The sequence below is a fragment of the Aquarana catesbeiana genome, linkage group LG03 (genome assembly GCF_042186555.1).
Source record: "Aquarana catesbeiana isolate 2022-GZ linkage group LG03, ASM4218655v1, whole genome shotgun sequence".
NCBI lineage: Eukaryota > Metazoa > Chordata > Amphibia > Anura > Ranidae > Aquarana > Aquarana catesbeiana.
Window position 1 is genome coordinate 329566231 of NC_133326.1, and position 24552 is coordinate 329590782.

The window sequence follows — 24552 nt, forward strand, 5'->3', positions numbered from 1 at the left end:
GGTTGCGCTGACGGCGGTCCTTGAATCATTGGTATCGCTGGTGGAAGTAGCGTGTGGGCAAAGACCCAGGAGGAAGCATACCCCGCCTTCCCCTGCTCAGTCTGTCTCATCTGATTCTGGGCTTGATGCCGCCGGCACATGGCCTGGCCAGGGGGGTTTAATATGTCTCCCCCTGACCCGTCAGATAGTGAGGATGAGTCCTCCGCGGTCTCAGCAGCGAGTGAAAAAGCGCCGGTGGACGCACTTGTTACTGCAGTGCGGGAGACTATAAAGATGAATGATGCGGCTGACAGGGCCACGAATGTGGCTGTGTCCTTTGATATGCATAAGTCACCTTGCACAACAAAGGTGTTTCCTTATCTGCCTTATTTTGAAAGATTCACCTATAAGGAATGTGAACAACGAAAGTCACCCTTTGTGACCCCTAAACGTTTCTCAGTACGCTACCACTTTGAAGAATCCCTTTTAAAAAAAGTGGACTACCCCACCAGTGGTGGACCCTCCTGTTTCCAGGTTGAATAAAGCAACCATGACCCTAGTAGAAGAATCCCCGTCCTTTAAGGACCCGGCTGACAGGAAAGCGGAGGCTGTGGTATGCAGCATTTTTTACTATGACTGGTTTGACATTACGGCCCATCCTTGCCTCGGCGCTGGTGTCGCAGACCTCAACTGAATGGGCCAAGCTTTTGCACCAGGGTCTGGGTAGTGAGCAGGTTCCCGCTTCTTATGTTGATTTAGCGAACCGGTTGGTCCATGGGCTGCAGTATATTAGGGATGCCACTCCTGTGCTCTCCAAGCTTTCTGTTTCGGCAGTGATGATTAGACGTGTGCTGTGGCTTAAGAATTGGTCGGCAGACCAAGCCTCTAAAAAAAAAGCACTCATTAATCTGCCCTTTCAAGTTGACCGCCTGTTTGGGGCTACCCTGGATGACCTCATTAAGGGTGTCACAGGGGCGAAGAGTACCTTCCTGCCTCAATCTAGGAAAGAGAAGGAGTCTCGTTGCAGACGGGGGCCTTCCTTCTCAGCCCATAGGAAATTCTTCCAGGCTCCCTGGACTGCAGATAAAGGAAACAGATCTTCCCTGGGAAGTTCTAAGCAATCTTGGTCTGGTAAGCCTAGAGCAGGCTTCTCCGGATCCACTGACAAGACTCCTTTAACATGAAGGTCTGTCCTCACCCATTGCTGGGGTGGGGGGGACATTGTCACTGGTTTCCAGATTTATGGACCTCCTTCGTGAGCATCAAGGGCGTCCACAAATTGAACCTTTTGCGGGTACCAAAGAAGGGGGACAGAGTTCATTCACTTCGGGGGGGCACTGTGTCTCCTTGTGTGGGTATAATTCCGGTAAAGGTTCGGGTGACGTCCGAACTACCCACGGTCCCCTCTAGCCCCGTCCAGGAAATTGGGTTACCTGGGGCTGACTCTGGAGTGAATGCTGACCAGGTTAGTAGTTTTTCTTCTCAAACATTGGCCAGTTCAGCAGGTTCAGTTCAACAGGAAGTAACTGAAGCTCGTGGCAATCTCGTAGGTTCCTCTGGTAGACGCCACAGTCGTCCTAGTGCCACTGCGGGGCCAACACCTTCCTCTTCTGCGGCGCCTGCGCAGGGTCGAGGGTGAAAGTCTTCTGGTGGCTGTAAATGTCCCTTAAAAGTTAACTCTCAAAAAGGACCAGTTGTACCGAGGGCTGAGCTTCCATCCTACTTTACAGTAACTGGTTTTAATGGCCTAGCCATTGAAAGCCAGGCACTGTTGGAGGTCTGTTGGGATCAGTGATTCCTACTATGGTGAAGGCGAGGAAGCTGACTTCCAGTAAGATATACCATCATACGTGGAAAGTGTACATTTCTTGGTGTGAGTCGATTGGGGTTCATCCTCGATCCTTTTCTGTGGCTCGGATCTTAAAGCCATTTTCTGCTCAACGTCCCGTTGAAGAAAAGCTGAGCACCATCAAGGGCCAGGTGTCTGCCTTAGCAGTCTTCTTTCAGCGACCCCTAGCCACTCACTCTTTAGTTCGTACATTCATTCAAGAAGTTTGGCATGTGGCTCCGCCTGTACGGTCTCTTTTGCCACCATGGGATTTAAACTTTGTGCTATCGGTTCTCCACAAACTTCCATTTGAGAATATATTAGGAGATTCCCTTATCTATGTTGTCCTAAAAGGTGGCATTCTTGGTGGCTATTATCTTGGCCCACGGGGTTTCGGAGCTGGCGGCATTATCCTGTCGTAATACCTATTTAGTACTACATAGGGATAAAGTGGTTTTTCGTTTCTGCCCAAGGTTGTCTGTGACTTCTATTTGAATGAGGACATTGTTTTGCCGTCCCTGTGACCCAAGCCGCCTCATCCAAAGGAATTTGCTTTGCATACTTTGGATGTGGTTCGTGCAATTCAAGTGTATCTGGCAGTCACTGAGTCCTTCCGGGGTCAGACTCACTTTTTTTTGATTACACAGGGACCAAGGTAAGGGCTGGCCGCTTCCTGGGCTACCATCTCCAGATGGATCAGACTGACTGTGAGTCAGGCCACTTCTATTAAAGTGGATGTAAACCCAATGTCATCCTTTCTAAACTACTGCCATAGGGGTTATCTATAAGGATATACATTCCTCCTGCATTTATCTTTACCTGTCAAATGTCTCCCCTCTGTCTGTTATTAGAGCTGAAAAACTGCAGATTCTGTGGGTAGGTCTGTTCCCTGGAGATCGGTGGGTGGAGTCGTGATGTCATTAGACTCCCCGCCCACCTCTACACTCCCTTTGTCAATATGCATTTTCTCCTGTGTATTTCTAACTGAACTTCTGCTATGATCTCTAACATCCAGTGAAAAGACAGGAAAGTAACCCCATGACTTCAGCATGCCAAATCATGCTGAGGTGTGGAACAGCCAATCCTTGCAGAGCCGCTGAAGAAAGAAGTGGGGGAGGGAATTTAAAAATACTGCATGTCTCTTAGGCTAATGCATGAGATGTAAATCACCTGTCACTCACAGCAAGGGGGAGTATTTGACAAAGTTTTTCTCAGTTTGTCAAGATTTTTCTCACTGAACAATAAAAGGGGATTGCTCAGAGATAGATTAACTCTGTGTGGCAAGACTGGGCTCAAATGATAGGAAATCTTTATACTCTACAGTTTGATATAAAAAAAAAAAAAATTTCAGGTTTACATCCACTTTAAGGGTTGGGTTTTTCCTTTCTCTGTCACGGCGCATTCTACTCGGGTACTTAGTACTTCTTGGGCGTTCCGTCATCAAGCGTCAATATCCCAGGGTGGCTGCTTGGTCGTCAGTGCATAGCTTCACTAAATTCTATAAAGTAGATATTTTGGCATCTGCGGATGCTTCTTTTAGCTGCAAGGTTTTGCAGGCTGCTGTTTAAGAGGGGTGTTCTCTCTTGAGGGGTGTTTTTTTCTTTAAAATTTTTTTATTTCAGATGGGGCTTCTGTGTCCTGATTAGGGCTCTTGTGGTTAGCCTTGGGTTATTTTGCCCACCCCTCATTTTTCTTTGGCACTGCTTTTGGACGTCCCAATGGTCAAGATTAAGGAGGCGCTGTGTCCGTCGATGAATGAAAGAAAATTGGATTTTTGTAGTCACCGTAAAATCCATTTCTCTGAGTTTGACAGACACAGCACCCACCCCTCTATGGAGTTTGATACTTCTCTTACTGTTACTAAACTGAATACTTAAAGCAGGGAGGGGGTTATATACTGACTGAGGACAGCCCATGGGCATAGCCAGGTTTTTTTTCCGCCTAGTCCTACTCCTGTGGAGGTGATATAACCCAATGGTCAAGATTAAAGAGGCGCTGTGTCCGTCGATGAACTCAGAGAAATGGATTTCACGGTGACTACAAAAATCCCATTTTCTGACACCTTTATATCCAAGTCTTGCCATGTTTTTAAGTATAAACTGTAGTGAAGGAGTATGAAGGTTTCAGTTGCTTACCTTTTTTTTTCTTTTCAGAGTTTTCTGAATTAATGATCTCAAGCAATGGTGCAGATCAGACTTCATGGTTATTTCCAAAAGTATTGAAGCCAGGCACCTAGCATTCAGAGAGGTCAGAAATGGAAGCCTTTATATTTTCTCAGCATATTTTCTTTTAGGCAAACATTCAGTAAAGGAAAATATCTAGGGTGCTGTTCTTCCTTCTGACAATGCTGGTTGCTATGCTAATATCATAGCTTCAGTGTTAAGTATAACTAAAGGCAAACTTTTTTTTTTTGGATAGAATGGAGAAGGAACAGAACTCCTGTCAGGCTTTTATTGCTGTCTGTGCCCCATTAGGGAGAGTCGCCCCTTTCTATTTGTCCTGTTTGAGTGAAAAAAATCCCCATCTTTTGGGTTGTCCCCAGAACATTAATTGAGAGGAAATATTCCAATAGGGACATTGGAGGGATTCCCCCTTCCTTCCTGCTTTGAGACAGGAAATGTATGGAAGTCTCACCAATGGGGCACAGAAGAACAAAAAAAAAAAAAAAACACACCTGCTAGGGGTTATAACTTCCTTCCCCCAAAGTGGGAAAAATATAAAATATTTTGCCTTTTTGTTCTACTTTTTAAGTACTAAGAACTGACCTGAAACAAGTATGCATCTTAAGTGTTCAACTTTGTATGCTTTTCTTCATATCAATGACCTGGAAAGTACTGAAGATGGACAGTTCAACGATTCATATTCTTAGGTCAACACTGGGAACCCTGTATTTCCTTTAGTATGGATTTCTATTCAGCTTACACAAAACATAATGTGACAAATTCTGCTGTCAGGTTTATGGTATGCAAATGTGGTATTTCCTGTCTTGAGACAAAATGATGGAATGTGGAACTGCACCACTGGGTACAGACTGACAGTGGTTCTATACAGACAGGTTTTATTTTCATACTTTTGGTTACAAGCATTACACAAGCTTTTATAGTTCACACACGGATTAAAAAAAAAAAGCAAAGTAATCCCACCCTTTGCCATTGCTTTAGCAAACTAAATGTCATCCACAGAGTTTAGATCTACTTCTTTTTGTAAAGAAATATGGAGACTTCCAATGCTATCTAGCCACTCTGTTTTTACATTTTTCTCCTTCTTTTATTGACTTCAATCAAGATTACTCACTACAATGCTGATTTAGTCTGTTTCTACATGACAGCTATCCAGACAGCCTTTCCTCAATCTACCTTTTAAAATGCTGTAGCCAGATGTGCAGGGCTAGCCTGTAATGTGACCTTTGGGTACTGGGTTCCACTTGTGCTGTTCACTCAATTACTGGTAAAAGTTAGCTTTCCAGTCACTTCAGTAGGCCAATCAGGGTGAGCACTAAGCTAATTAATTGATTACACTGCTGGGTGCCTTTCAAAGTGCAGATATCTACTGGGTGTAATGTCACATGCTCTTTCCTGCTGTTCATTGTTGAAGATGCATCTCAAAACCACCATGTGGAACTCTGATCCCTTACTACTACATGCTAACATCAACCAGGTCACCTCCAGCTATCCAGCCCTCATCAGGCAACATCTGCCAGTTAGTAAAAAAAAATAAAAAAAATAAATAAAAATAAAAAACTCTGCGCAAACAAAACGAAACCACATACCTAGCATATAAATCTTTTAAATGCATGAATAATAGATCTGTGTGACTTAAACTATTATCTGAATATCTTCCATCCCAAAATGAGTGCCAAGTCCAAAATGCAGTGTAGTATCCACTTATATGCAAATGATAATAAATGAGTGGGAAAAAAAAAACATATATAACATAGTCCACCTCCTTTTTCTTCCACCTCAGTCCATAAAAAATGAAACGTGCACCAGTGAATATTCTAAATGAAGTGCTTCTTCCACCTTCCAGACAGGCTGCTTATCTCAGATTTTGACCTATTGAAAAAAAAAGGTCACTATATGCCTTGCTCTTTGTCTCCATGCAAACTATCATCTGTGTCTTTCTCCACATTTAAACACCTTTCCTCCAAAAGTAGCTCAAAGGAACAAAAATAACTTCATTGCGCACTATATCAGCTTACCAGATTAAGGCTACTTTCACACTGGGGTTTTGGGGGCGTCGGCGGTAAAGCACTGCTATTTTTAGTTGCGTTTTAGCAGCGCTATTTAGCCACTAGCGGGTGCTTTTAACCCCTGCTAGCAACCAAAAAAGGGTCAAAAGCATAGCGGCAGCGGCGCTTTGCCAGCGCTGCCTATTGATTTCAATGGGCAGGGGCGCTGCTCCTACAGAGCTGCAAAGATACTGCTTGCAGGACTTTTTTTACCGTCCTGCAAGTGCACTGCTCCAGTGTGAAAGCACTCGGGCTTTCACACTGGAGTGAGAGGAGAGGCTCTTTATAGGCGCTATAGCACCTAGGTGTAAAAGCAGTCTTATTTAAAACAAAGGGTTACAATCTTACTTACAAAATAAGTGCACTCTAGCTAGTGCACATAGAAATGATTGCATCTTTAATTGCTTGCCGACTGACCGTCCGCTGACGATTGACGGCGGCACAATGGCACTCCTGCACGAATCGCCGTAGCTGCACAGTGGGCGCTTTAAGGAGTATAGGAGGTGCGCACCCGCCGCATGACAGGAGCCAATGCGTGTGGCCGCCGGATACCCGCGATTGCTCCAGAGGACAGAACGGCGATCTGTGAATGTAAACAGACAAATCTCCATTCTGTCAGGGGTGAGGAGAGCAATCTGTTGTTCCTAATGCTTAGGAACAACGATCAGTCTCCTCCCCCAGGCAGTCCCATCCCCCCACAGTTAGAATCACTCCCTAGGACACACATTTAATGCCTTGATCACCACTTAGTTTTAACTCCTTCCCTGCCAGTGACATTTATACAGTAATCAATGGGTATGTATAGCTCTGCTCACTGTATAAATGTCAATGGTCCCAAAAGTGTCCGATCTGTCCGCCGCAATGTGCACTCCTGATAAAAATTCTCAGATCGCCGCCATCACTAGTAAAAAAAAATAAAAATAAAAATATAAAAATGCCATAAATCTTTCTTCTATTTTGTAGACGCTATAACTTTTGCGCAAACCAATCAATATACGCTTATTGCGATTTTTTTTTTTTTTTTTTTTTTTTTTTTTTTTTACAAAAAATATGTAGAAGAATACACATCAGCCTAAACCAAGGAAGAAATGTGTTGTTTGTATATATTTTTTGGGGATATTTATTATAGCAAAAAGTAAAAAAATATTGCTTATTTTTCAAAATTGTCTGCCTTTTTTTGTTTATAGCGCAAAAAATAAAAACCACAGAGGTGATCAAATACCACCAAAAGAAAGCTCTATTTGTGGGGAAAAAAGACATCAATTTTGTTTGGGTACAGTGTCGCATGACCACGCAATTGTCAGTTAAGGCGACGCAGCACCGTATCGCAAAAAATGGCCTGGTCAGGAAGGGGGTAAATTCTTCTGGGGCTGAAGCGGTTAAATAAGCATTCCCCCCTTAAGGTTAGACTTTGGCTTTAGATACCTATCCAAGATGGTCAGCATCTGGTACCTGTCAGCACAATGTCATCTGGCCACACCCTTGACACTTTTCCTCATCCAATCATGGCTGCTTCAGAAGGAAAGGAAGCCTCTTTATAGGCATAGTTGAAACCATCCCCTTTTTAAGGGAATTTGTGGTTTATACCTACTGTGGATCTGACAGTGACTCCGCTTAACAGGAAAACCCCTAAACCTTTAGAGGGCAAGCCTTAACCTTTGATCTGCCAAAACAAAGCAGAATTGGTTAGGCCCCTTAAAAAGGATTTCTCCACTGCTGGCGTTTGACTCCTATTGTTGTGCTGGCTTGTTAGAAACCTCTAAACAGTCTTTGCATGGGTCTGATGTCCATACAGGTGGGGTGCAGAGTACTGTTAAGGTGCTCCAGACACTGCTACCGTATTCAAACCATGTCTGATTAGCTTAGCTTTTAGGAAGGTTGTCTCTTTGGAGCTACACTTGACACCATCATCAAGAATTCTACAGAGAAAACATAGGGTTCCAATCTGACATTTGTGTTGGTGCAGGTTGAATTGAGACCAGTGGCTGTTTGGACTGGTACACAATTAATAAAAACTGTTCTGGTCAATGACTGTTTGTCTTTTTAAAAAAAAAAAAAAAAAATTCCACCGCATAGTTTCAATACCTGTGTGAAAGAGCCCTAACTGAAAGCCAGTATCTTGATATGGACAGAGGACTGAAGGAAGTGTCTGCAGAAGCCTGGCATTGCATCCTAGATCCAGTGATCATGGTGCATTTGCAGAAAAAAAATACATGTATATTTTTTTTTTCCTGCAAACTTTTGTGCATTTATTATTATTTGTAAAAACAGGAGTTAGCCTTTCTAGTAGTGCAACTGGAAATAAAACGGAGTTGAAGACGAGAGAGTCGAAACAAAAAAAAAAAGTCTTAAGTTGATTTTATTTCTGAACAAAAATCAACAGATCATTGTTTAAAAATACCTTCTTCACATAGAACTGTAAAAATGAGATGTCATGACTGGGGTAGCTCAGCAGGTTTACAAGTTTAAAAACATCTATTTAGTGCTACTGTAGAGTAGTTAGCGTTCAAGTCACTAGTGAATGTTGCAGTTCAGTAGTCACAACATTTCAGGCATACTGCATTTATGTACAGAAGAGTGCAAGCTTATATTGTGTGTAATGGAAGGTTTCCCACTGAACCTCACAGCTGGATTTCTTACAGGGCTTTTTAACTCGTTTATTTTCTCTCCAATGAGGGAAAAACATTCCTCACAAAAATAAGTTTTTATATGAACCACTTTTACAGTGTAAAATCCTTAATTACTCACTAATACTTATGAGAAAAAAATATTTTACTTTGGAGCAATGCCAGGGAAGCACATCCATGTTCTTTTCAGCAGATCCTTTGAGTTTGCTGACACTTTTACGCCATATCAGTTATTGTGCATACGTTGAGTATAGAGAATGCCTTTGGAAGGTAATCATTCCCAAAAAACAGGAATGACATCTTCAAACTAATGAGCATAGGTCCTTGTAATAGCTTGAAAGGAGGAAAAACAAAACCAATGTAGCACATAGACAGTTCGAGAGAAGGACGATGTTCAGGCCAAAGGCATATTTCTTCTCTAGTGATGGCAGCAGGCATATGAAGTAACATCTCTCTTTTGTGTCAAGTCCACTCCTTTAGGTTCTGTGCAGGTAGGAAACAATGTAGGAGATTGTTAAAATGGTTTACGATAACTGAAGTCTAGTTTAAATGAAAGCCCACTGGAATCTAAAGAGTTTTTACTAAAGACGGCAAGCAGGCATGAATTGAAAAAAAGAAGCACTAAATTGCCACATCCCTAAATTTAGGAAGAAAAAAAAAAAAGGAGCACTACTAAGAGTACTACCAGAAAATCGGACTTTGCAGGCCAGGAAACAATGGAGAGATGCCAAAAAATACACATATGAAAACTAGAAAAGCTACAATTTCTGGGGAATTGTGTGAAGTGTTCTTGCCTCCACCAGTAGTCTACAAGCATTATCAAGCCTAGCAGATGAAGGTATGACCACATGCATTTGGGGGGTCTCAACATCTTGACGTAGAATGGAGGTGAAGGTGTGCTATCAGTTTGATGATAATCAGTGTTTACATTCACTGTTTCCTAGCAACGCTCATGCCCTGTTTATGCTTCACAACCACTGCTCAATACACAATACACAGGATCATGATAGCTGTAATAACTGTGCAGTACTTCAAACGGTCGTATTTTAAAAACTATAAATCCTACAGCAAAGATCTTTATATTGTGAGAATCACAAGACCCAGACCTAGATTTTGATGCATAGTATGTCTCTGAAATATTAAAAATGAAGGCACAGTCGCAGTTTAGATATTGCCCTTCAAATTTGGAGGGGGCTAGAGTAGAGTTTCAATGGACGGCGTGAGTTACAAACAAATTGTCATATTGTGAAAACTATTAGGACTATGGCTTAGCCGTGGACATGTTTAGTGGCAGCAGGGATAGCTGAAAGTTTTGATATAAGATTTGTGTAGGTGGGCTTGAAAATGAGGGAGTGGCGGCAGTTTAGAAATCATGTCCTGATTTTTCAGCTTTTGTCACCTCCCACTCTAGTTTTGAACATTTCCCCATTCATTCCTATGGGACCAATTTCGCTGCAAAAACGACGATATTTCGTGAACCATTTGGCGAAACGTTCCACAAAGTAATAGCACACCAATCAGGAACAAGCCACACATTTCGGTATATTACTTATGTAGTGTAAAAACTGTGGGAGGAGTTAGGGTGGTAAATTTGGCTATAATAATAATATATATGTGAGATAACAGTAAGTGGTCTTGCTATGCAAGAACACTTAAGGGCTATTTATACTGGCCGGCAATGTCTCAGCGAATCGCTGAAACAGCGTCATATGACGTAATCACGGCATGGCGTCGTAGACAGGGGGATTGTGGGTATTGTAGGCAGGGTAGCGAGCGAAGTTTCGCTCATTCTGCACATGTGCAGACCAAGTGCTGCACACAGACAGGAGAAAGGGATTGTAAGTGTAGTAGGTGGCGCAGTGAGCAGATCTCCGCTCGTTCTGCGCATGTGCATGATTATCCACGGCTGAAGAAATGAACATTAACCATTACTCTTCCTATGTTAGTATTTTGATTATTATCAGTGGTCCTTAATATATATACTTTCTCTCACATCTTCTATCTATAGTTATAGCATGCTAGCTTAGGCTCTATTTGCCATTAGCACTGCTCAGTCCCACTAAGGGTCCATTACCTCTGTGTATGTTGGACCTTTTATATTACTGCCTTGCTAGTTCCCTACATGTTTGGAGTGAAGGTCTCACCTGCCCCTGTTCAAATACCTGAAATTCACTTACTAGTAGGCATTTTGCTGTCATATATATTTTTTCTGTTTTTCCCACTGATATACCTGTTAGAACCCATTACATTATATCTGCTTTTTCACAGTTTATAATTTGGAAAAAAATTCTCCACCACCTATTCGGGCTCTGCATATTAAGCGTACTCTAAATTGAAGGTACCTTTCAATGTTGTTTGTCTTCTTTGGGTCTCCCCGATTGGTTCGACATATGCTTTTTAATACAATATATTGCTCTTTGTGCAAATAGCTGTGATTTTAATGGCAATGTATCTCATTTCAGATAGTGAGATTTGTTATCTTGTCTCTTATTTGTTACGTCTTTGAACCTTGGCCGTGTCCTGAATAGAGGTTGACCGATATGGGTTTTTCTCTGGCCGATGCCGATATTTAGAAATCGCGGTGGCTGATGGCCGATGGCCGATGGCCGATATATGATGCCGATTTTTTATTTTTTGGGCCGATATATTAGGCCGATTTATTTTTTTTTTTTTCCCTTCATCTCATAAAATCTAACAGTTAGACCCCTTTCACACTGGGGTGTTTTTCAGGCGCTTTTGGGCTAAAAATAGCGCCTGTAAAGTGCCTGTAAAACGGCTCCCCTGCAGTCTGTGTGAAAGCTCGAGTGCTTTCACACTGAGGCGATGCGCTGGCAGGATGTTAAAAAAAAAAAAGTCCTGCAAGCGGCATCTTTGGAGCGGTGTATACCACCACTCCTGCTAATTGAAATGAATGCGCACCGCTGCCAAAGCGCCTACAAAGCATTTCAGCAGCAGCGCTTCAGGGGCGCATTTAACTCCTTCCTCGGCCGCTAGCTGGGTTATAAGCGCCCCGCTAGCAGCCGAATAGCGCCGCTAAAACTAACAGCGTTTTACCGTCAACGCATGCCCGCTCCAGTGTGAAATACAGAAAATTTTTTACATTTAAACATTTATTAACCACTTCAATACCAGGCACTTAGACACCTTCCCGCCCAGGCCAATTTTCACCTTTCAGTGCTGTTGCAATTTGAATGACAATTGCGCGGTCATGCTACACTGTACCCAAACAAATTTTTTATCATTTTGTTCCCACAAATAGAGCTTTCTTTTGGTGGTATTTGATCACCTCTTCGGTTTTTATTTTTTGCGCAACAAATAAAAAAAGACAGAAAATTTCGAAAAAAAACAAGTTTTTCTTTGTTTCTGTTAAAATTTTTTGTAAATAAGTACGTTTTCTCCTTCAATAATGGGCACTGATGAGGTGGCACCAATGAGGTGGCACTGATGAAGTGGCACTAACGAGCACTGATGGGCACTGATAGGTGGCACTGATGGGCACTGATAGGTGGCACTGATGGGCACTCATAGGTGGCCCCGATGGGCACTCATAGGCGGCACTGATGGGCACTTGTAGGTGGCATTGATTGGTACATATGGGTGGCACTGATGGGTACTTATGGGTGGCACTGATGTGTGGCACTGATGGGCACAGATGGGCACTGACAGGTGGCACCGATGGGCAATGACAGGTGGCACTGATAAAACATTGCTGGGCAGATCTGGGCATTGCTGGGCAGATCAGTGACATAATGGTGCCAATCAGTGCCCATTTGAGGGCACTTATTGGCACAGATTGGGCACATGTGGATGGCCATGGGGTACATACCTGGCCATCCATGTTGCCCCTTCCCTGGTGGTCCTAGTGGCGATCCCTGGTGGTCCAGTGTGGTGATCTGAGGGGGGGCTGCGCTGATAAACAATCAGCGCAGACCCCCCCTGCCAGGAGAGCCGCCGATCGGCTCTCCTCTACTCGCGTCTGTGAGACGCGAGTGAGGAAGAGCCGATCAATGGCTCTTCCCATTGACAGCGTGATCAGCCGTGATTGGACACAGCTGATCACATGGTAAAGAGCCTCCGCCGGAGGCTCTTTACCAAGATCGGTGTAGCGATGTGTCAGGCTGACACACCGATCGCCGCGATGCGCGCCCCCGGGGGCGCGCTGCGGCATGTTATCCTGCTGGACGTCATATGACGTCCAGTCAGGATAACAGAACCACTTCCCGGACGTCAATCCGCTATAGGGTGGGCGGGAAGTGGTTAAACAAAACAAACCTCCAATCAGTTCACTTGTATGTATAATTTAGGTTAAAAAAAATAACTATATCTTAAATATTAAATACACAAAAACAGGTAATCAAAACTTTCGGACGAAAAAAAATGGGCTAACTTTACTGCTTTTTTTTTTTTTTTTTTTTTTTTTTTATTTCATTAGTGTATTTTTTCAAAAAAAATTGCGTTTGAAAGAACGCTGCGCAAATACCATGTGACATAAAATATTGCAACAACCGCTATTTTATTCCCTAGGGTCTCTGCTAAAAAAATATATATGTTTGGGGGTTCTAAGTGATTTTCTAGCAGAAAATACAGGATTTTTACTTGTAAGCAACAAGTGTCAGAAAAGATTTAGTCTTTAAATGGTTAAACTGAGAACTCCTCCACAAAGAGTTCAGTCTATTGATAAAAGAACCTGAAGAGATACAATGTATCTTCTTATCAGATTTGGCAGGCTGCCCAGAGGAGGAGAGAAGAAAACTTCAGATAACTTGCACTGACTTCTATAACAGAAGTCACTTGCAAGTCCCGCAGAAGTTATAATCGGCTTTTTTTATCAGCACAATCGGCTGACGCCGATTAAGTAAAAAAAGCCAAATATCGGCCGATATATCGGTCGACCTCTAGTCCTGAATAAGCCTAACGGCGAAACGCGTAGACGCACAAGGGCTCACTGTACAAACTGTAACATATGCATGGATACTATGCTTTTTATCCCTTTTTGAATTATGTTTATATTTTGTACTTTTCAATAAACATGATGAAGTATATTTTTTGGCATCTCTCCATTGTTTCCTGGCCTGCAAAGTCCGATTTTCTGGTAGTACTCTTAGTAGTGCTCCCTTTTTTTTTTCTGCAAGCAGGCATGCTATTATCGGAGAAGAGACATGCAAGGTTTAATAAAACACACCTACCAGGTTGCTTTCAGTCTTCTGCAGCATGTAAACTGAGCTGTGCATATGCAGCTCAGCTTACATCACCAGCACAGTCTCTGTGTGCTGGGGTGACTGACTTCTGCACATGCACACTAGTTACATCATCCCGTGCCAGCTAATGGAGATACCTGGGGAGAAGGTGCCAGCGCAGGACCTGGACTATTAGAGAGGAAGTAAGTACTGCCTTTAGTTGCGCTTCAAGTTAAAACTAGCTAAATACATTTCAGGCTATCAAAAGGTGTGCAAAGTCTTACAGTTTAACAGGTTTTCCTTTAAAAAAAAAAAAAAAAAGCAGCCCAAGTATAAAAGACTGGCCTGTTCCCTGCCAACAGCTGCAGCGTGGAACCCTTGCTCTCTGTAAAGAGATTACTGCTTCCCCACATAGAACAAGGGTCCCATGCTGCAGCTGTTGGCAAGGAACAGGCCAGGCTGACACATCCAATACTGAGTCAGAGCCACAGCTCTCCAATCAGTGGCTGCATAATTTATAGGTCTGATTCAATATGGGGTGAGTCAGACCTTTACAATGAGACCGCTGCTACAAAGAGCAAGGCTCCCGCTCTGCAGCTGCAGACGGGACAGGCTTTTCTACTCAGGATGTGGCTGCTTTAGAACAAAGAAAAAAAAAAAAACTATAAGCCTCGGTTCACACTATGAATTGCATTTGAATCACACAGGAACCACACCGCATTCCTGTGTAATTTGCATGCTATTCAGTGCAGTGCAATTTTAACCCTTTCATTTTGAATGTGCTCAAATCGCACCGTATCACACCAAAGACATGAATGCACCTTTTTGGTGCTGCACCACAGCCGGATTACATGGTCGTTTTGTACCATGCAATTCAGTGCAGGCAAATGCACTGCAGTTGCAGTGTCATTCATTTTGTAGTGACACCCCAGCAGATTGCAAGAGCAATGTGACTGCAATGTGGTGAGGGAAACACGCACGGATCACAGCGGGTTTGTATGAACCTAGGCTAAGACATTGAACACCTTTCCAGCACGAATCCTCAAATCCTGTAGGTTCAGTTGAGCTTTAAAATATGCAAGAACAGAAACATGGGAGCTGCTGGGTTATTCCATTCATCACTTTTTTTGTCTGTAGAGAACCTAGGGGCAGCGTTTCTCAACCGGGTGCCAGTGTTTTTTCTGTTTCTGTTTTTTTTTAAACTGGCACGAAAGCTGTAAATGTGCCTGCATCATACCAACCTATGACATCATCGGTTGCTAAAGACAAGTCAGGCACCTGCACAGCTTTCGGGGAGTAGTGACAGCAGCAGAGAGGAGGAGGAGGAGGAAAGAGCCAGGAAGAGGTGTGCTCTCTTCCTCCTGTCTGTATACAGGAGATTATGCAGTATGCTCTCAGATCTGATTGTACAAGGCTTGATTAATTTGCCCTATTCCCTTCCCACATTGCTCCTGTCCTGGCAGCAGAAATTGTGGGTAGTAAACATTATATGCACTGGGAAGGGTAATTTGGGGGGGTAGTATTTGTGTTGGAAAGGGTAATTTGGAGGGGGTTCTGCTAGGAGGGGATTTGTGCTAGGGTGGGAAACTCACAATGAGGGAAAGGTAACAAACATTTGTGTTTAGGATGAGATGTGCTAGGAGGGGAGAAGGAACAGTTTATTATAGGAGGTGAGACTTGGTGGGAGAGGACTACAGACTACTGAACTCACAAACTACATTTTAGGGCTTGTTCACACCAGCTGCAGTGTGGTAATGCAGGTAAAATTGCGTGTTTTTCTGCATAGCACACAAACAGGTGCCAATAATTATTATTGCCACTCCCACCTATCTAGCAAATGTGCATGTGTTCACGCCTGCTATAATGCATGGTACTGCAAAATTTTAAAAATCGTGTCAGCAACTTATTTTTGTTTAATGCACATATAGCAGCCCATTAAATAAAACACGACGTACTGGAAAGCATGTGTGCTCGGATGCTCTCCAATGCGCTCTCCTGGTGTGAAAGAGCCCTTAGATTGATGTGCCCCAAGATTGAACACAATTCTAAAGAGTGCCTTTACAAAAAAAAAGGAGGGGAATTCAGAAATTCTGACCTAGGTTCATATCTTCTCCAGAACCTTCACTAAAGCCTTGATTTGTCTACTAAACTTTGATACCCTTACAGGCACATTATATGGGGAATACTTCCCTGTTTAACCTACCTGTATGAACTTGAAAGCTACTGTAGTTCACAAAGTCTTCTGCAACCTTCTGAAACAGTTCATCTGGTTTATAAAGACACAAAATACAGTGATAAGAGAAGAGCAGTGTAGGCACAAAGTTTTACTAACTGTATACAAATACAGAACTGTAGTTTGTCTGTCCCAAAACGCACAGAATGCAATAAGGCAGCAGATACAAAACAACATGTTTGCTGAATGGCAAATCAAATTTGATTTTTGTCGTTTTTTTCCCCCCTTTTTGACTAAACCTCAAAATTTTGATGATCTAGCATTAAACTTTATAATGCAAAATTATTTCTAATACAAAACTGTCACGTGATGTATCTGCTGCACATCTCCTTCACTGTACAGTATGGATGGACATGTCTGTGCTTATGGTAACTAGATCTGTACCCTAGGGATGCATAAACAAACAATTGAAATACATATAAGGTAACTGTTCTACCTGCTGGATTTAGCCTTGTAAATCTTTTATATCAAACAGCACAGCCTGATTCTTTACCAGTACAATTTAGTCTGCTGACAGTACAGGAAAGAAACTATGGCATGCTGAAGAACCATTTATTCAGCTTACTCTTCCTGCTGGTACAGTGGCAAAAGAAAGTATGTGAAGTCCTTGGAACTGAGTGGTTTTCTGCAGTAATTTGCCATAAAATGTGATTGAACACCGAAGTCACAATAGGCAAAAACGACGTGCTTAAGTTGATAACACGCAAGCCATTCTAATTTCTAGTGTCTTTATTGAACACACCCATTAAACATTCACAGTGCTGAAAGAAAAAGTAAGCAAACCCTTGGAGATAAAGATGGTCAAACCCCATTTGTCAGCAGTGACTTTGAACAAGCACTTTTGGTAGTTCTTGATCCAACCTGCACAATGTTCAGGAGGAATTTTATTCCTCTTTACAAAACTGCTTCAGCTTGAACACATTTGTGGGCTGTCTGCATTCTCATGGGTTAAGGTCTGGGTGCATTTTCTTTTTCTGAAGCCAGTCTGTGGTGGATTTATTTTAATGCTTAGGGTCATTGTCCTGCTGCATCGCTCAACTTCTACTATGCTTCAGCTGGCAGGCGACCACCCTGACATTATCCTGTAGATTATCTTGGTAAAATTGGGAATTAATTTTCCCCTCGATGATGGCAAGTAGTCCATGTTCTGCTGCAGCAAAGCAGGCCTGAATCATGATGTTCCCTCCACTATACTTCACCATTATGATAAAGTTTTGATGTTGGTATGCTGTGCATTTTTTGCCCTGATTGAGTATTCTGCGTTGTGCCTTGGAAGTCATCTTGGCTGGGTGCCCACTGCTAGGAAGATTAGCCACAGTACTAAATTGTCACCATGTATAGACAATTTGTCTGTCGACTGATGGATGCCCAAACACTTTGAGATTGCTTTGTATCCCTTTCCAGCCTTATGCAGATCAACTACTCATGATCACATGTCTTCAGAGAGCTCCTTTTTGAAAGGAATGGGTCACATCAGCAGATGCTTCTTATGAACAGCAATCTTAAAATGTCTGAATGTCTTTTAGCAATCACAGTAACTCTAAACCATAACTTCAAATTCAATTAAAGGATACAAGTAGACGTGTCTCACATAGCGGCGCTGCGCTTATTATTGAATAATCAGTGATCTAAAGACCACTGTTGGCTGACATCACTGAGCGGGTCTAGACTTTGGGTGGATCCTGACATTAAAGTCGGGATCTCTCTAGACACCTGACCAGCAGCTGGCACAGCCTCTCAGTGTGCTGCTGAGAGCCTGAGCCAGCCACTCCCACCCCCTCCACAGCCCAGTGCTCTAGTGATCACTGTAGGAGCAGAGCAGACAGCCGTAACTGACAGTCATCAGCTCTCTGCTCACTAAAGACCAAGAACTGAGCAATCAGCCACCTTTGATCACACTGTTCTTGGTGTTGAGTCAATGGAGGTTCGATGCTGCATCCACCTAGGATGCATCATATAACCACTTACAGACCGGAAGATTTGGCTACTTAATGACCAGGCCATTTTTTGCGATACAGCGCTGCGTCGCTTTAACTGACAATTGCGTGGCTGTGCCATGCCGTACCCAAACAAAATTGACGTCCCTTTTTCCCACAAATAGTTTTCTTTAAGTGATATTTGATCACCTCTGTGGTTTTTATTTTTTGCGCTAAAAACAAAAAAAGAGCGACAATTTTAAGGGAAAAAAAATGTTTTACTTTTTTGCTATAATAAATATCCCCAAAATGTTTTTAAAAAACAAATTTCTTCCTCAGTTTAGTTCAATATATATTGTTCTACACATTTTTGGTAAAAAAAAAAAAAAAAAACACCATAAGCATATATTGCGCATATGTTTGCGCAAAAGTTATAGTGTCTACAAACTATAGGAAAGATTTATGGCATTTTTATTATTATTTTTTCTTTTTACCAGTAATGGTGGTGATCTGCGATTTTTAGCGGTACTGAGACATGGCGGCGGACAGATTGGATACTTTTGACACATTTTTGGGACCACTGACATTTATACAGCGATCAGTGCTATGATTACTGTATAAATGTCACTGGCAGGGAAGGGGTTAACACTAGGGGGCAATCAAGGGGTTTAATGTGTTCCCTAGTTAGTATTTCTAACTGTATGGGGATGTGACTGACTGGGGGAGGAGACATATTGTTGTTCCTACTTAGTAGGAACAAACAATATGTCTCCTCTCCCCTGCCAAAACAAGGATTTGTGTGTTTACACACACAAATCCCTGTTCCTGCTCTTGTGCACGCGATTGCCGTGGACAGCAGTGATCGTGCCCGCCAGCCGCGTGCATCGGTTTCCCCGCCGTGTCGGCGCGCACACCTGCAATCGCCCATACAGATGTACCCATTTGGCGATTCGCGGGAACAAACCACTTTGCCGACGTATATCGTGTTAGCCGGTCGGCAAGTGGATAAACTAGGGGTGGGGGGATTACAACTGGGGGGGGGAATCAATGGTGGAGAAGGATCTGGGTGTTCAAGTAGATCATAGTATTGATAACATGCAATGCCAAGCTGTGGTTTCCAAAGCGAGCAAAATCCTAAAAGTATTGAAAGAGGTGTGGGCTGCAGAGAGAGAAAGAGATGCACACACATCATTTTGCCCCTGTACAAACCATTAGTAAGACTTCATCTGGAATTACGTAGTTCAGTTTTGGGATGTCTGGGAACTGGAGAAAGTGCAGAGAAGGGCGACCAAACTGATAAAAGGGATGGATGAGCTCAACTATGAGGAAAGATTAGAGGAACTGAATTTATTCTCTCTTGATAAGAGGAGATTAAGGGGGGATATGATCAACATGTATAAATACATAAGTGTTCCATATAGTGAACTTGGTGTAGAGTTATTCACTGTAATGTTATCAAAGAGTCCAAGGGGAGCACTCTTTATGTCTGGAGGAAAAAAATTTAGCCTGGGTTCACACCTATGCGAATTAGATGTGGATTACACCGCATCCAATTCGCAGGACATTTTAAAATACATTCATTTGAATGTATCTGGTTCACATATGTGCGTTGCATTCGCACTGCGCATTGCGGTGTGAATTACAAGCCCATTACCTCCTATGGGAACGCAACTGATTCGCAGATGCATTGCGTTCTGAACAAGGATTTTCTCCTTTTCCTCACTACACCTCCCCCTCCCTCCCCCTCTCCCTGCTCACTGATCCGCAGCTAGAACGCAGAGAAGCCTTTGAACAGATTTTTATCTTCCCAGTGAAACCTGAGCTTCAATTCGCACCGCACATGTGTGAAACCAGGCTTAATCCCCAAACATGGAGAGCTTTCTTCACAGTAAGAGCCCTGAAAATGTGGAATAGACTCCCTCAAGAGCTGGTTCTGGCCAGTTCAGTAGATCAAATTGGATCATGCTTTACTGGGTTTTTTTTTTTTTTTTGCCTTCCTCTGGATCAACCGTGGCTATAGTATTATGTATATGGAGGTTTGCTTTGCTTTTTTTTTGCTTTTTGTTTTCTATGTAGGTTGAACTGTATGGTCTTGTGTCTTCTTTCAACCACACTATGTAAGCATTTAACCCCAGGCGAGTATATGCGTTTGTTTTTTTTTTTAACTCCAGACGTGCAAACTACTGACTCCAATTGGCTTTTATTAAAGTAATTAGTCTGTGGGTTCACTTACTTTTCCCTCCAACACTGTGAATGTTTTATGAGTGTGTTCGTGAAAGACAATAAATTAGAATGATTTGTGTGTTGTCAGCTTAAAGTGGGTTTCCACCCAAAAAGACAAAAATACCTGAAAAATTCTAAAAAAAAAAAAAACAAAAAAAATTTGGATATTTTTTTTTTTTTTTTTTAACTTACCTCTAAATGCCTGTTGCTAGGTGGTCCCTCGTAGTCTGCCTCTTCCTTTGCCTGGGCTGGTGACATCACTTCCCCCTCGGCACAGGAAGGGCTCGGCTCTGCTCCCTCCCTCCCTCCTGTCAATCATCTGGGACCCATTACAGGTCCCAGGTGATTGAGCGGCCAATCACGGCGCGCAGCGCCGCTCGCGCATGCGCAGTGGGTGCCAGGCTGTGAAGCCACAGCCCGGCGCCCACAGTTGAAATGCCGGTGCCGACGAGCGGAGGGGGGGACAAGCGGGGCTTCGATCCCCCGCATCGCTGGACCCAGGGACAGGTAAGTGTCAAATTAAAAGTCAGCAGCTGCAGTATTTGTAGCTGCTGACTTTTAATTTTTTTTGTTTTAATGGAGCCCCTGGGTGGAACTCCTCTTTAAGCACCATGGGGTTGACTGTGCAATTTGCAAAGTTAAGTTGCACTCTGCAAGTGCAGTTGCTCCAGAACTTAGTAAATGAGTTAAAGGTTCTCTTTGCAAAGAATATCCAATCGCGTGCAAAGGAAAATTTAAAAAACAGCATTTTTGCTTGCACAGGATTGGATGATGGAAGTCAGAAGAGCTTCTGTTCATTTACTAAGCTCTAGTAAATCAACCCCTCAGTGTTTGTTGTCTATTGTTGTTACTTAGATGAGGATCGGATCACGTTTGATGGCAAATGACTGCAGAAAACCAGTTAATAGCAAGGGGTTCACATACTTTTTGTTGCCACTGTATGTAACCTGGGAGTAAATGTGCACTACAGCAGAGGCTAAGTAGCTGAAGTTCTGGTGAAGGGGGAAAAAAAAAAACAGTGACAAGCCAACAATAACAGACTATAGTAATGAATATTTTAGAGGAAAAGCTGCTAGGATGACTGAAGTTTACCTACAAAAAATAAAATAACCAATGTTTCTGGTCTTTTAAAGCCTGTGCTGATAAATGGAACAAGTCTCTCTGCATTACATTACATGTAGTGGAGCACAGGGTCGACATCCAGTGTCTTTTAGACCCTAGGCGTCTCACTAAAGAGAACCGGTCACCAAAAAATCATCACATAGGGGGAAAAAAGAAAAATTTAAATAAAAAAAAAAATTGTAAAAAATTTAAGTTACATCCAAGCACATAAAATCCCAGAACTGCCACAAATTTTATTTTCTAGGGTGTCTGCTTTCAGAAAACGACAATCTTCAGGCCTAAAATTATTTTTTAAGCATCTGTGCAAAAAATGCAAAAGCGGTTCTGGCAGCTAAGGGGTTAAGCCATGCCCAATATTCAGCACAATTTGAAACATGCCCATTTTATCATTTGCAGCTCAGGAGGGCTAACTTATAGTCTTGCAGACAGGCCCACTGCTTTCAGAAAACACCTCTGCTCCCATATATGTATTTTATCCATACATTTACCTGTTCAAATGTCTGTATATTTTTACATGAATTCATAATTGCATTTTACTGCCTTTTCTTTGAATCTACCCAGAATCCTAATTTAATTACTCAGCTTTGACCCAAACCAAGAGGTAAAAGGACACCTGTCATGGCAAAAACATGGAGGCTGCTGTTCCTGACCTCTCCAAAATTGCTAGCTGCCTTGCTATCAAACTGACACTTTGGTTTTCTGACCCAAAGTCTACAAACTAGAGAGAGTGTGCCAAACTTTCCTGGACTAAGTACTTGCTACAGATTATGAAATAGAAAATATCCCCGCGCCACTAAATAGATAAAACATGTACTGCTGCAAACACTGAAGGTAATACCAAAACCCTAGAATAAAATGAAATAAAAATAGTGCTGCGCTGTAAATATATAAATACCAACCATAAGGTATACTAAAATTAAACACAAAACAATGTCATACACCCATACCTGGACAAATAACAAATAAAGTGACCGTGTGCAAAAGTGCCAGTGACATAAAGAAAAACTGAATCAACGTGCTATAAAGTGAACAATCGAATCATTAGCAAACGTCCCTAGTTCGTGATGGATATTCGATGACATAAATAAAATATAATATCATATAGTGTCCTTTTCTTCTTAAAATAGTGTAGTATGTTTTTAAGAGCAGCGAGCTCGCCAACGTCACTTCTGGTGCCTCTACCTCCCGACGCGTGTTTGTCACGTGACTTTATCAGGGTAAGTCACGTAACAGTGACAAACACTCGTTGGGGCGTAGAGGCACCAGAAGTGACGTCTGCGAGCTTGTTGCTCATGTTTTATTTTGAATTTACATGCATTTTAAATATGAGTACTTGGATTGTGTTTGCTGTTTCTAATAAATACAGTGGAACCTCGGATTACCAGCATAATCCGTTCCAGGAGTATGCTCGTAATCCAAAGTACTCGCATATCAAAGTGAGTTTTCCCACTGAAGTCAATGGAAACGAAAATAATTTGTTCCACATTGACTTCAATGGGATGCAATACCGCATGAGGCCAAAGGCGGGGGGTGCTGGAGAGCCTCGGAAACGGACAAAAAGGCTTGAGGACACTTACACTGACCTCAGCAAACCTCGGAAAGACTTCCTACCCAAGATTTGCCGAGGTCAGCCGTGCTGTACTCGGGCCTTTCCATGCATTTCCGAACGTGACGTTCGGCTCTGCTCGGCTCCGATGCCCCCCACCTCAGGCCAAAATCGGTACTGCACACCTCTTTGGCCTGAATCGTGCTCGTTTTGCGAGACAACACTCGCAAACCGAGTTACGATTTTTAAAAATACAGTGCTCGTATTGCCAAGCGCTTGTTAACCGCGTTACTCGCAATCCGAGGTTCCACTGTATCTTAAAAACATACTACACTATCGACCATCCCCCCTTCTTCCTTTCATACTACTCCCATTCATGAGGTTTTGCTGAATTAGCCACATCTGGCAGAGGGCTATTGGTCACATTAACGGACACACACCAGCAGATCCAGAGGTCGCTGGACACCCAGATCCATAGGGAACATACCTGTTACCCATAAAGATACATTTACACGCTGTTACCTTACAGCAGTGAGGTAAGGGGACATCCATGTACCACGTATTGCACTGAAGATAGGAAGTCACCATTCACCTGCACCTTATATAAGAAGTCACCACCAGATCTTCAGCACTTTATATGAGTTTTGCTTTTTGCACTGCTTATTTAGTTTTACTACAAAAGAAGACACTACATGGACAATATCCTGGTTCTTTTATTGTTTTTGCTCTTCACTGTTCTTATTTTAACCTCCCTGGCGGTATGATTATTTCGGATTTTAGGTGCTGAAAGCGGTACAATTATTTTGCATGAAAATTTGGCGTTTTATATTGTAGGCCTGTAATTCTTAACAATAACACACTTAAATCTGTCCAAACAAGAGTCTAGTAGATATCCCGGGTATGATGAAGTTTGAAACACAAAAACACAAATTATAATGTAATAAATAAATATAAATAATTAAAAAAAAAATAATAATATAATAATAATAAAAAATTTCCCCACGATTCACTATCGCTCAATTCTGCAAGTGTTCTAATTTACTATCACTGTTTTCTAGCTGGTCTAAAGCCACTTTTGACATAAAGGGACACATTTTGGTTGCTATGGACAATCTCCAGTTTCCAGGCAGAAAGAACAGTATATATAATATAAAACTGCATGCAGGGCATGGGCCAAAGCACTGGGGACAAAAGGGATGTGAAATAATTTCATACAGTACTGTAATCTGTAAGATTACAGTACTGTATGTGTTATAAAAAATCTAAATAAGTGCGCTTACAGCCTGTATACAAAGACTAGTGACATTAATCGAATAAAAAATGGATTAATTGAACGTGCATGAATAAAAGTGCAATAAAATAAATGACATGAGAAGAGTGTGCACTTGTGTGCAAAAACACACATATCCACAATTCAAATATAACATATACTGAATGAGTGATCACTTCAAACTATCACTAAACAGAGTGAAATTCATCAGTGGTGAAAATACATAAAAGTAGTGATTTTAGTCCATAAACTGAAGAGCAAAAAAGTTCCATGAGTGTGTATCAACTTCATAAAAGTAGGGAAACACACCCACATTCCATCCCGCCATACCCCATATAGGTGAAGGGAGAAGAGAGGAGTATAAAGATGTGACTCTCTGTTGAAATAAATCCAAAGAAATGCT

The 24552-nt window shown here is 42.3% G+C and overlaps 1 protein-coding gene across 4 annotated transcripts in view; it reads right to left on the bottom strand.

Moving 5' to 3' along the window:
* Positions 1-5695: 5695 nt before the first annotated feature.
* Positions 5696-24552, bottom strand: part of RAB24 (RAB24, member RAS oncogene family) — a 68367-nt gene continuing 49510 nt past the window's right edge. For 2 of the 4 annotated variants that reach the window (XM_073620491.1, XM_073620489.1), the window contains 2 exons: positions 16043-16105; positions 5696-5859 (listed from right to left, as the gene is read on the bottom strand). In XM_073620491.1, coding sequence (XP_073476592.1) covers positions 5843-5859; positions 16043-16105 — 80 coding nt within the window. In that variant the 3' untranslated portion in view covers positions 5696-5842. Of the gene's footprint in view, positions 5860-8376; positions 9146-16042; positions 16106-24552 lie in introns of those variants that run through there. The other 2 variants (XM_073620488.1, XM_073620490.1) reach the window with 2 other exon arrangements.